The 12,287-nt window shown below is 33.5% G+C and overlaps 1 protein-coding gene across 2 annotated transcripts; it reads right to left on the bottom strand.

Annotated features, from left to right (window-relative positions):
- Positions 1–1,636: 1,636 nt before the first annotated feature.
- On the bottom strand, positions 1,637–11,772 carry LOC130644407 (tRNA-dihydrouridine(20) synthase [NAD(P)+]-like). 2 transcript variants are annotated; one of them, XR_008982601.1, is made up of 18 exons: positions 10,837–11,772; positions 10,292–10,337; positions 10,110–10,201; positions 7,140–7,183; positions 6,911–6,971; positions 6,786–6,833; positions 6,273–6,338; positions 6,117–6,187; positions 5,790–5,990; positions 5,473–5,524; positions 4,788–4,909; positions 4,514–4,592; positions 3,711–3,781; positions 3,542–3,595; positions 3,314–3,347; positions 2,968–3,038; positions 2,766–2,859; positions 1,637–2,680 (listed from the first exon to the last, which is right to left on the bottom strand). XR_008982601.1 is itself a non-coding variant. In XM_057449999.1 (17 exons), the coding sequence occupies exons 1-17, from the start codon at positions 10,945–10,947 to the stop codon at positions 2,593–2,595; spliced, it is 1,311 nt and encodes a 436-aa protein (XP_057305982.1). In that variant the 5' UTR covers positions 10,948–11,772; the 3' UTR covers positions 1,637–2,592. The 2 variants fall into 2 exon arrangements, 1 of the variants encoding a protein (XP_057305982.1); XM_057449999.1 differs by lacking the exon at positions 2,766–2,859.
- Between the last annotated feature and the right edge of the window lie 515 nt (positions 11,773–12,287).

Genomic DNA, 12,287 nt, shown 5'->3' with positions numbered 1-12,287 from the left:
CCCCGTGTAGTTAATTTTGTTTATTTTCGCATTTTTACATCAGTAAACGAGTTAAGGGTAGCGTTAACTAGTCTAGTTAACTAAGCTTTTTTTGAGGATATCTAATTAAGTTCTTAGACGTAAACAAATGTCACAGCAAATCCCTAAAATTCAAATCCACCTCACAGCAAACCCCGAATTACAATCACAAAGCTGGCGTGGTCACATGTTACCCTCCTAAATAATACAAGAATTAATTATATTTGTTTAGGTGAGTGAAGCCATTCTCGCCTAAAACGAAAGATTTTCCGATGTTAACTGCGTGAGCAAAAAACAATAGAATTATCTAATCAAAAAGCGCGCGGTCAGAATTATAACCGCAGAAGTCGTTTAAGATCTAGCGTAATTTTTCCACCCTAACTATTCCGACTTGCGGTAAGAAAAATAACGCTGGGTCTTCTGGCTAAGCGTTAACTAAAGTTAAGTAGCTTCTGTAAAAAAATTTGTTGTCACGTTATTATTACACACAATACACGCGGCGAATCAGATTGTTTTAAACACTGAAATGAATTTGGATAACAAATAGTTTTAAAGCGATCCATTACGAAAATCATGTTTTTGTTCTACTGCAAGCAGTCAAATAATTTTGTTTAGATTGTGCAGACATATTAGAACGACTTCTAGCTTGTCCACCAAATCAGTATTTTATGCTCTCCCCTTCCGACAAAAACGAACGTAGTTCTTGCTCCCGGTCTCAGACAAGAGTTGCGAGTGCGCCATTGTTAAGACAGGGAGATAAGATGGAAACCAATATATGAAGTATCTCTTTAATAATAGCCGTCGTGTGTCTGCCCAAATAGGTCGAGTTACTAGGAATTCGAATTATGGTGGGCTTAAGTTATCGGAATTATATTGTACTAAACCTTTTTATACCGCATTGCGTGCGTCTCGTTACTTGCGGTATCATTTTGCGTGACACCCAGACAGAACTATACGGGTATTATAATATAGACTAGTGGTTAGCCGGGGAAAAATCCAAAGGGTCGCCCTTCCTTTACATACCGCATTTCGTGTTTCCGTAGCAGGACGTATCTTTCGCGGACAGACAGACGACGGCTATTATTAAAGAGACTAGTCGTTAGCCCGTGGAAAAATCCACGGGGTCGCCCGTCCTTTGAATTTACCTGTCGCAACAAAGTGGACAAAAATATATCGCATTTGATATGTGTGCACATTTTGAAAATTTCGTGTTTTAGTTACGGGATGTGGCTTTCGCTGACACACAGAAAAAATACGGCTATTATTAAAGAGATTTCTCGCTACACGCAAATCTATGTTTCCGTAACAGGACGTATCTTTCGCGGACAGACAGACGACGGCTATTATTAAAGAGACTAGTCGTTAGCCCGTTGAAAAATCCACGGGGTCGCCCGTCCTTTGAATTTACCCGTCGCAACAAAGTGGACAAAAATATATCGCATTTGATATGCGTGCACATTTTAAAAATTTCGTGTTTCAGTTACGGGACGTGGCTTTCGCTGACACACAGAAAAAATACGGCTATTATTAAAGAGATTTCTCGCTACACGCAAATCTAACAATAGGAATAGAGAATTCCTAAAAAAGCGTGAAAATCCCAATAAATAAAACGCGCCAATTGGCTTTTGAAGATATTATTTCTTCAATAAGGAGTCTAAAAAGCATTTAAGGGTCTGCCCAATACATATGTCCTATATGTATATGACATTGGTTTTCGATGATATTTCGTAATAAAAATATAAAATTATGTTTGCTGATAACTGACGTACAAGACTTTTCTCGTATTCTATATAACTGACAAGCTGCATTATTTTAATTTTACTTGTATCAAATAAATGACATACCAAAAACGATCGATTAGGCGCCCACTCTTGAATAAGCGCCCAGGGGCGGTTTTACTCGAGCCAAAGGGCGCGCTTGTTTAAATATTTTGGACATTAGAAAAAAACGACCTTTTACTCAAAAACAGTTTTTTTCTTAAAACCATCAACACATAAAATTTCATGTCAGAATATTTATATCTTTTCGTTTAAGCAGTTTTAATTTATTGACATGGCAGAAATTTGAACATGAACATCTACGCTTACAGATATTATAACTGGTCATACATATTTTCTATTATTACATTTTGCGACACTTACTTCCCTAAAAAGAAAGATTTTATATAACACAAAAATGAGATTTTTTATATAAGCGCCCATCTCTATTTACCGCCCCTCTCGAAAAAATCACCCATCTTTAAATGGGCGCTTCATCGAGCATTAATGGTAGTCAAGATACTTAAATGAGTACATGTTTATAAATATAATTATTAAATAGAAACCACATATCAAATAAATAAACTGTAATCTGTATTTTTCTGTACGTAAACCTCCTTTTCAAGCCAAGACGTAGGACGGTAAACCAGAAAAAAGGCTTTTATTGCAACAGTAATGGCTTTTTCACTAGTTTTCCTACGGCTGTATCAACTTGAAATGTTGTAAACATCAACCCGTTCCATGCTTCTCAAAAAGTAGAATACAGGAAAGGTTGAAACTCTAACACAATTCACCTTTTGTAGACTCGATTGTTCAATCAGCTTTTGACTCGCCCATCGTGAATATTATGGTATTGCAAGTAAACAATCGCAGCTGCTTGTTCAGCAGATTTTTTACGTCTTTCACTAAAAGCAGAGAAATACATAAAATGAAAAGAGAAAAAAAGGAGGCATACATGGTAAACTGCGAGAAGTTTATTGTCCTACTTACAAAGGGGTACACTTTATTTCACTTTGGGCAGACCAGCAAAAAGGACTTCGTTCGTTTGCAAAACAAATCAGCAAGAAAATTCTTCAAATTGGCTCTTTGCAAAATAAAAACATTAAAAACAGAACTGAAACTCACAATAACAAGACAACAAATATAACATTTCTAAACTTCGTTGCATTTCAAAAAGATTCCAAGAACTTACCATAGTAGAGGAGTATAGATTCGACCATCAACGAGTACTTCAGATTTAAACAGCTTGTCAACATTCATCACCTAACAAAAAAAACCCCAACTATGTAGACTTTCTTCTACTCAACAAAAGCTCTTCAGTTCCACAAGCTTCATATAAATCGAAATACGCAAAGCCAGCTCGAACATTCGGTTTAGCAAACATTCAAAAGGCGTGAACAGTAGTTCAGACTTTGTCATGAGCAATGACTTGCGAGCAGACAGTAAATAGTTTTAAAAACACAGAATAAAAAGAACAGCAAGGCAAAAAAAGGTATATAGAGATGCAGAGTAAACAATTTCGTAAAGTAAATACAAACCGTGTTGAAAACTGGCTGTTTTATGCTCTTTCTCCTGAAATTAATACAAATCTGTAAAATCTCAAATAACTTTCCATTCAATTAAATTCCGAAAAATAAACTGTTCATTAAAACTAGTGACAAGCAAAATTTTTGTGACAAGCAAATTTTTTGATCGCTTCCTGGTTGAAAACAACCTTGGTATCACAAAACGTTTCTATTACACAAAAAATTGATAAAAATACTAACCGACAGTGTTCATACAACAGTTGCACTGGACTCATGGTTTTCGGATATAACTTTCTACAAAATGATAAAAAGTCAAATAGAAATGGGCTTAGCAGAAGATATGTGGGCGTATGTGGGGGAGGGAAAATAAAGGAAATACAGTGTCTTTCTTTATTTTAACGAACTGTACCGGTTAAACGCGACATCCAATGCAATTTTATCATCTAATTTCTGTCGTTTAGCGTCAGGTTGGCCATCATCCTGAAATTTAATGCTGCATGATTTTCATCAATTACGTAGAAAAATATACTTTAGCAGTTGACGTCTACATGTTGGCATTAGAATTAGAACTTAACATCCAAAATGAATATGGACAAAATATACCTTTTTCATCATTAGAATGGATAGATAATCACACAGAAAATTTATCACGTATTAATAACATGAAATAATTTTGTTCAATTTTTTGTAAATTTCCGGATGCTGTGAATTCTAGTTATTTGTCAGAAAATTTCGCGGTTTAGGTTTTTTTTCGCAAAATCGTGTAATTACATTCCGCGAAAAGTTAAATTCTTTTGTAAACTACTAAATATAATTTTGCAAAGTTTTAAAATTTTAAAAACACAAGACGCAAAATCTAATAGACTAGTCGCTTTTTTAGAACGATCTAAAGTAGCTCCTCGTCACAAGACGCAAAATCTAATAGACTAGTCGCTTTTTAGGACGATCTAAAGTAGTTCCTCATATCTTTTAAATGCTTTTTTTTTTAATTCAGGTTTGAAAATAATTCCGGCCCATATTGGTACTTTCCTTCATTTGCCTTGTTTTACAAACCGCACATTTTTTCCTGAAAAAGTTTCTGACAAGAAAGTAAAGAAAACACATGTTAAAAATATGCATTAAGTTTTTATGTGGGAGTCAGGAGCGAACCACATTACAGGGTAGTAAAAGTCAACTTTTTTATCAAACAATACACAGACAAAAACGGCTCACTTCTTGCAGTAGCTTTAGTTTTAAAATATTTCTTTCAGTTACAACTTTTTGTCGATACTCTTCAAGTCCATATGCTGCACTGAAACAAAAGAAAAAAATTGATAAAATCTAACTTGCTTTTAAAGCAATCTGAAAACTGAAGCGCCGCTCCATAATATAGAAAACACAGGTCATGCTTCTTATGTAAAAAATTCGTCTCAGATTTCTTAACATTTCTACGAAACAAATAAAATTTCTATTTTTTCTTAAAAAATTAGTTGCATTACAAAGTTACCTAATGTCTTGAAAATCACGCGCGGATTGCACTTTGCGACCAATCTCATCACGCGTAGTATCACCGAGCATTTTACACAACACATATTTCAAATTAGTGGGATAACTATCGTAGTCGATTGCCTGTGCGAAAAAAAGAGTTTTGTTATCCTAGATAATCAAGTCATTAGTGGAATATCTCACTTTAATTGTGGTAAAGCATGGGAATACTAAATTCAACACAAGAATTTTTTTTTTCAAAATAAACTTTGATGAACTCAAATAAGTTCACAATCACGCAGTATTAATCAACACCCTGTTATATGCAGGCGAAGATACAGCTATCCTATTTTATTAGGTGAATATTTATCATAGCACATCCGTATTTCATCCTCCACAGAGAATGCTTCACCCCGATCAGAACTCTGATCATGACGGGCGAGTATAATGCGTGTAAGTCATAATGAAAGAGAACTACTTTGTTCATCACTAACATACTGCCTGGCAGTGAGCGGGATTCGATCCGCGGTCCCCTAAACTATCTGAGTTCATCACTAACATATTGCCGCACGTAGTGTAGTGGGTTCGTCTGCGGCTCCCAGTTATGCTGTAGGTTTCACTAATCAAGAAAAAAAAACTGCGCATGCGTGTCAAACAGGTGTTTTGGTTTGGTGTGTTCTAACCACTTGACGAAAGACATGACTTACTAGTTTGACATATTCTTTAGCTACATCTTGCACAGGAAGTAGACCTTCTTTCCTAAAAAAACATATGGAATACTTTATGACACCTTACCATGTAAATTCGTTGACCCAATAATACCTCCCTTGAGATTTTTAGAAGGTTTTATCCGTTCAGGTGGTACACCCGCACTGGTTTTGTCCTCCCATTTCTGATATTTTTCTGTCAATTTATGCTTAAAATGTTATAATTTATTTCACACTTTTCTATTTTGCTGGTAGGTAGGTGGTCACCAAATTTTAGATTTTATCGCATGTTGGTCGCTTAAAAAATATTCTCCTACCTAAAAATTGATGGGTTCCACATCGCTGCACGTGCAAGCATTACTGAATTACACTTAGTTTTCTCCTTGAACTTCTCAATATCTTCGTAGGTGTTGATAATATTCGACCCTCCATTCGCGATGAGTGGTATGCTGATGACTTCTGAAATCTTTTTTATATAATCGCAATGACAAGGAGATGTAGAGCGTTCTTCTTTCCACCTGTAAAAAGCTGTCCCAGTTAATAAAACGATAATCTTAAGGGCTAATTAAGTTTATCTAAGCGAGCTTCCAGTGATTTACCGTACCGCGACAAAGACGTGTTTATAAAATTAAGAATAGGCATACCGTCCATGGACACCGAGAGCTTTCACTCCAGTTGTCTCGATTGCCTTCACCAATTCTAATGTTGCTGCTACCTAGAAGTTATCAAGAAAATAATAATAATATAAAAAAGAGAAAATTTGCAGTCAATATGACGCCCCATCTAAAAACGTTTCTTACCTCAGGCAAAATTCTTATCTTGCATGTGACTGGTATAGCGAGACCAGCGACAAGAGTAGTCAAAATCTAAATAGTAAAAATAAAATTATAAAAATTTGTGGTTTGATGCTTGTGCAGCAAGTTATGAAAACAACCAAAACACCTTGCCTGTGCTTATAAGCTCGCAAAAAATTTATTTTCTCAGTTTGCTATCTTTCACATCTAACTAAAGGTAATAGTTTTCACTCAGAATTGAAAATATCCAAATTCTCATTTGCAAGTTTAGTGGGATTCTAAGATTTGCTCTAGTCCAATTCTACATTTCATAAGGTTAATAGCAACTCACTCAAACATGTATTATAAATATAGTAAGTTGCAAATTTTTCTTGCATTTAATCAGTATGATTTGATCATGGGAAAATTCACCGACAATTTTGTTTAGTGGTAGATGTATATACCTTTCATATATATACTTTTATATATACTATTTACTATTATTTTATATATATACTATTTATTGATATAATTATATACCTTTTTTATTTTTTCAGGTTGAGTGAGAAGTGCAGCACCCATGCCACCCTAAGAAATTAATCAATCAGTCAATAAATCAATTAAAATATTTGACCAATCACCGAGAATTATGTGAAAAAAACAACCTTGATTGAAAACTCTTTTGGACATCCCATGTTGATATCGATACCTGATACATCTTTTTCTCTGAAAAACAGTAAATGAGAATACAATATACTTTTAACAAAAATTATATTTCAAATATAAACAAAACCAAAACTGTATATCATCACGGTCCTCCAAAATCGACTTTAGTAAATTAATTTTACACATTGTAACATACTTTCCACAAAGAACAAGGTTTGAATCACTTACAGCATTTTAGCAACTTTTAATCCTCGTTCAGGATCACAAGTTCCCTGAAAAGGATTAAAAAAACATTTTCAATTTTAAATTTAGATACAGTAAACCCTCAGGCTACACGTATTTGGTAAAAATGCTCCCATTTAATACACGATCCAATACATTTTCACTCAACAAAAAAAGAGATATCAAAATTTTTGCAATCAAAAATATGATGACTACACCACAAATCTCAATTGACAATTTAATTTGATCAAAAAAAATTGATTGCGTGACTAAAATTGTCTTTTAACTTCAATTTTCATTAAAAGTTGGGCGCATTTAAGCGTCCCGACTGACCGTCAGTAGATAAATTTGAAAAATCCGATCCAGCAGGTCGGTAATTTTTTTATTTCTTGTATCCTAGGTGCGACGACAACCAAATTTTGTATTCTATTAGGCATACTTTAAGAGTCCAACAACACAACCAATCCTATTTTTTGATTACAAATTTGACACCGAGAATCAGAAGAACTAGAATGACAAAATATTATATATATGCTTGTTGTCACCCTACAGCCATTGCCCACTATAATGTTGTGCTGTACCGTGTTATCATTATCATTAAAAATCGGTGCTTTATATGGTACACATTGATGGCTGGGTAGTTAGACATGATTTCTGTTAATTTTAACATTTTATTTGCTAAACCAATCGACCCTATTTTCAGGGCTTGTATGAAGGTTTAAAAAAACCTCCTTGATGAGTCTGACGACAGATATTTGTGACTTCTGCCTTAATGTAAATTTAGTCCTTTTCAAAAATCTGTTGGACACACGTTTAACAGTTTAAAAACACTACCAATTCTTAATAAACATATTCCGAAATTGTTACCTTGGATAAAACACAAAAATATTATACAATACAGCATTTAATTTGTTTCTAAGCTGAAAAAATGATAAGAGACAATTTTTTGGACGAACACGATAATATTTTGAAAAAGTAAAATGAGATTTCCTTCTCAGATGTTATCAAAATTTAAAAATACAAGTGGAAATGTGATTATTGAAACAAATCCTTTTCATGTAGAGAGACTTTTCACCTTAAAAATCCATGAAAATTATATTTTAAAACATTAGGATCATAGATAGTTGCTAATAATTCTGTTGGACATACAAAACACAAAAAATATCAAACCTGTAAAAAAATATAAAATTTTATGAAAAATAGTTAAGACCACTATGTTTTCCATTTCAATAGAATTTTATTATTTTATCAGCTGGTTCTTATTTGAGATATGTAACCCCTTGTTAATATTTTTTTCTGATACCCTGATGCACTTGGAACGTACCAGGGATCGGTGGCTATTCACGCTCTTCAGGTATTTCGGCTTCAGGGAAATAAATCGTTGTGATTGAAGGCACAAGTGAAGGCATCAGTGAATCCTTTGGTGAAAGGATAATTATTATACCAGGCTTGACGTTTTGGTACAGTTGATTTTTATTGTACTCCGATTTTGTCCATAATTCCTTGCTATAGTAGGCTTCGTTGAAATTCCACTCAATGAATTTAGAAGGGTACAAAAAATACAAAAAAAGTAAACCGCAACTGAAACTGAGCTGCATAGCCGTCGCTCCAAATAATAACTCGTTTTTACTTATTAGCGATAGGCATTTGTTCCTCAATTCGATAACTTTCGAAGTACATCTATTGGCAGCGATTCGTGATTGGTCATTGGCTTCGCTAACGATAGTGATTGGTCATTGGTAGATCGCTACCTTCATCTGTTGGGAAAAACCCACAAGCTGTAAAAATTGAAAAATTAGAATGGCTAAAGTATGCGCTTTGGATTTCTCTTTGCCGTTTGTTTGAGTACGTTTCACTATAATCCACATGAATTAAACATTCATATTTTGTCATCGACCTTTTCAAGTGATTGTAGTAATATACCACGCCTCCCAAGCTTTATCTTGCCTCAATGAGATGGTAGCCCTGGTTACCTTCTTTTCAATTTTCACCCATTTTTAAAACGATACCTCATCAGAGGAAGAATGATTACTTAAAGAGTCATCATTTGACGAGGATCCTTCTTCTCGGAAGTTATCCCAGCAGGAAGCAATGTACCTTCATCACAGCCTCCAGTCATGTACAATTCACACGAATTACAAGAATTCTCTTCAACTAAACTATGTGGATTGGTTCTCAGCTTAAGATGTTTAATTATTCCTCTTTTAAACAGGCAAGCATTCTCACAAACTTCGCACAAAACTTCCGGAATATTCTTGTTCCAAACAAACTGTTTTTTGCCTTTAAAAGAGAATATAGTTATAGAAAAAAAAGCTTTTCGCCTAAATTTTTAGCAAAGGAATTATCGTTTACACCACCAATCCCAGATACATCACTTCCATTGATAATAAATAAGCCAGGCAGTTTGGTCTACGTGCAACGCAAGGAATTTTTGGTATTGAGAAGAGGATGCGAAACAGTATCGGCTCGCCATCGTGGAATTTCTTTCTAGCAAATCATTGCAATAGATCGCATGGATGACAATGTCACTGTTGAATGCATTTCCGCCATGCTTGACCCATCATTTCGGTGAAAAACTAAGTAGCGGTAAAGACAAATTTGATACTCCTCGTTTTTCATCATGAAATGGGTACACACATGTTATCCACGTGTGTAAGGATTTGTTAGAAGTCTTCACAAATGGTTTAAGAAGAATATCTTCTTAGTTTTTATTGTTTTTAACAGATACCATTGCTTTAAATCATTAAGTGATTGCCTGCATTTTGTGATATATATAAAATTAGCTTTCTGAACGTGTACACATTATAAGAGCACTCTTCGTTAAGACAACACACATTATACTATATTAACAATTTAAATCAAAAGATGACGAAAAAGTTTGTCATTTCATCACAAGAATGGAAGTTGATTTATCCTTTTTTTGACAAGAACGCAATGACGAATAAAAAAGAATTTTATTCGAGAAGGCAACATTACCATTTGAAATATCAATTTTTCTTTTTCCTCCTCACAAGTACGAAACACTACAGTACCATCAGATGCTAAATAGTCGACAGTGCCAAGCAGCTCTAAAATAAAAAGAATGTATTATTTTATTTAGAAAGAACACAAAAGTTTCAGTTTGTCACATTAATAGAACGAAGTCGGTGTACACTTACTGTTTTGAACTCGAGTGCAATGAATCATTTTATGATCAATAATTTCCTAAAATGTTAAAGTTTAGACACAGTTTTAACACATCAATGTCAGCTTGCCTTTCATTAAGGAAGTAACAAACAAAACATTGGTATAAATATATCTAATATAGACGCTTCTTTCACTTTTGTGGTGCAAGAAATGTTAAGTCTCTTTTAAATAGGTTTCAAAATAAAGTTTGAGTGAGTATTCTGCAAGTTACCAAAAACACTAAATCTATTTCTTAAAATTTATGTCTAAGGCTTTACGAAGATGATGGTATATAGGTTTTGATTTCGAACTTAAAGTTAGGTCAATTGGGTATTGCAAACATTTGAATCCCAATACCACAGCCTGTCTTTATTTGATAAAAAATGCTTTTTAATTATTAGTTATTATTATTCTCTTCCAATTTGGCTTGTCTAAAGGCTCTTCAACATACCTACAAATTATCACATCCATCCATACGCATGTTCTTATTAACATTTAAAAATATCGCTTGTTCAATTTCATCAAAACAACACCCTACCTCACCATACACAATATCTGCACCATATCGCAATGCCAACAGCCTCATGGGTAATGTACCAACCCTAACCATTGGAGCCAGCATGAGCTTATTTGAATATGACAGTGGCATTGTTACCAACCAATCAAAACTGCTCAGTTTTGCAAAGTACTTTTATACCTTGAGTTTATTATATTCATCTTAAAAGAAGTATACAACTTAAAACAAATTGAAAACAAGGTTAAACTGTTAGTTAATTTAGTTAATTTATAAAGAAAGAAAGAAAATCCAAATGGTTAAGTGGTGTTACCTTACTGTATATGATTGAACAAGAACCCTCTGCTAAACAAACCCTGCCGAATATACATTCCTCTCATCAAAAGCTTATTTAATACAAAATATAAATAAAATTGATATTGGCGTGATATAAGCATGTTTCCCACATGCTAATTGACATCAAATTTTTTTCTCTAGTTCTTGACTCCCATTTGTAAGTTTTTCCGCCAAATAAGCACAGCTGCTAAATAAGCAACCCTTTAAAGTTAGAATTTCTAATGAACGCCTAAGACAATGATTTTCAGAACAATGAACAATCCTAAGAGAACTACAAAAGCACCAACCACAACCACTAGAAATATAACATTGCTCAATAACTTTTCTGGCAATTTTTATAAACAAGAAAGTTGTAAAACACGTTACAACATAACTTGTATATGACAAATTCAAGTCTCATTATTGCTTTTTTATCTAACGTTGCGTGAACAAAACATCAGACACACAGAGAATGCTTAAAAAAATATTAATATTTTATAAGATAAATATCTTTGAAGCAAAATGGTCTGTAAACTACTCAAATGATACTTTTTTATATAACATAATTACAATTCAGTATATACACAATCACTAAATATATTATATAGTAAAAAAAATAAATTAAATTTTAATATTGTTGTTTTTATATAGTGGCAGTAATTGGTGGGGCTGCAATCCAATTATTTAATTCTAAAACTTCCTTTTCCTCTTCTATTAACTTTCTAGTCATCTCTTTTTCGTGATATGTCATGCTAAAAAACAAAATGGTGACGCTAACTATTTCTACATTACTTCTGTGAAAATTGACATGGTCATTAATTTGCATATACTTCATTTTGTGTTTCAATTTTGCTTACAAAAAGTAGACCTATTTTACACAGTTTAAATTTGCTTTTGTGAAAATAACTTAAAAGAATGAAAAATTCAGTTTTTTAACAAAAGATTAAGAAGCAGATTTAACACACATACAACTTCTAAAAATCACCCAACACACTATTTGAGTCAAAAAATGTGTTACATGCCAGCCTCTATGAAGTAGTGATCACATAACATAAAAGTTGTGTTTAAAAAATCAATGACTTGTACATTCTGTTTAGCCTTTTAGTTACTTTCGTGCAAATTGAAATTTGCATAGATTCAATTTAAGCCATGATATGCCT

The sequence above is a fragment of the Hydractinia symbiolongicarpus genome, chromosome 5 (assembly GCF_029227915.1).
Source record: "Hydractinia symbiolongicarpus strain clone_291-10 chromosome 5, HSymV2.1, whole genome shotgun sequence".
Classification (NCBI taxonomy): Eukaryota; Metazoa; Cnidaria; class Hydrozoa; order Anthoathecata; family Hydractiniidae; genus Hydractinia; species Hydractinia symbiolongicarpus.
This window is presented reverse-complemented; position numbering and strand designations above follow the sequence as displayed.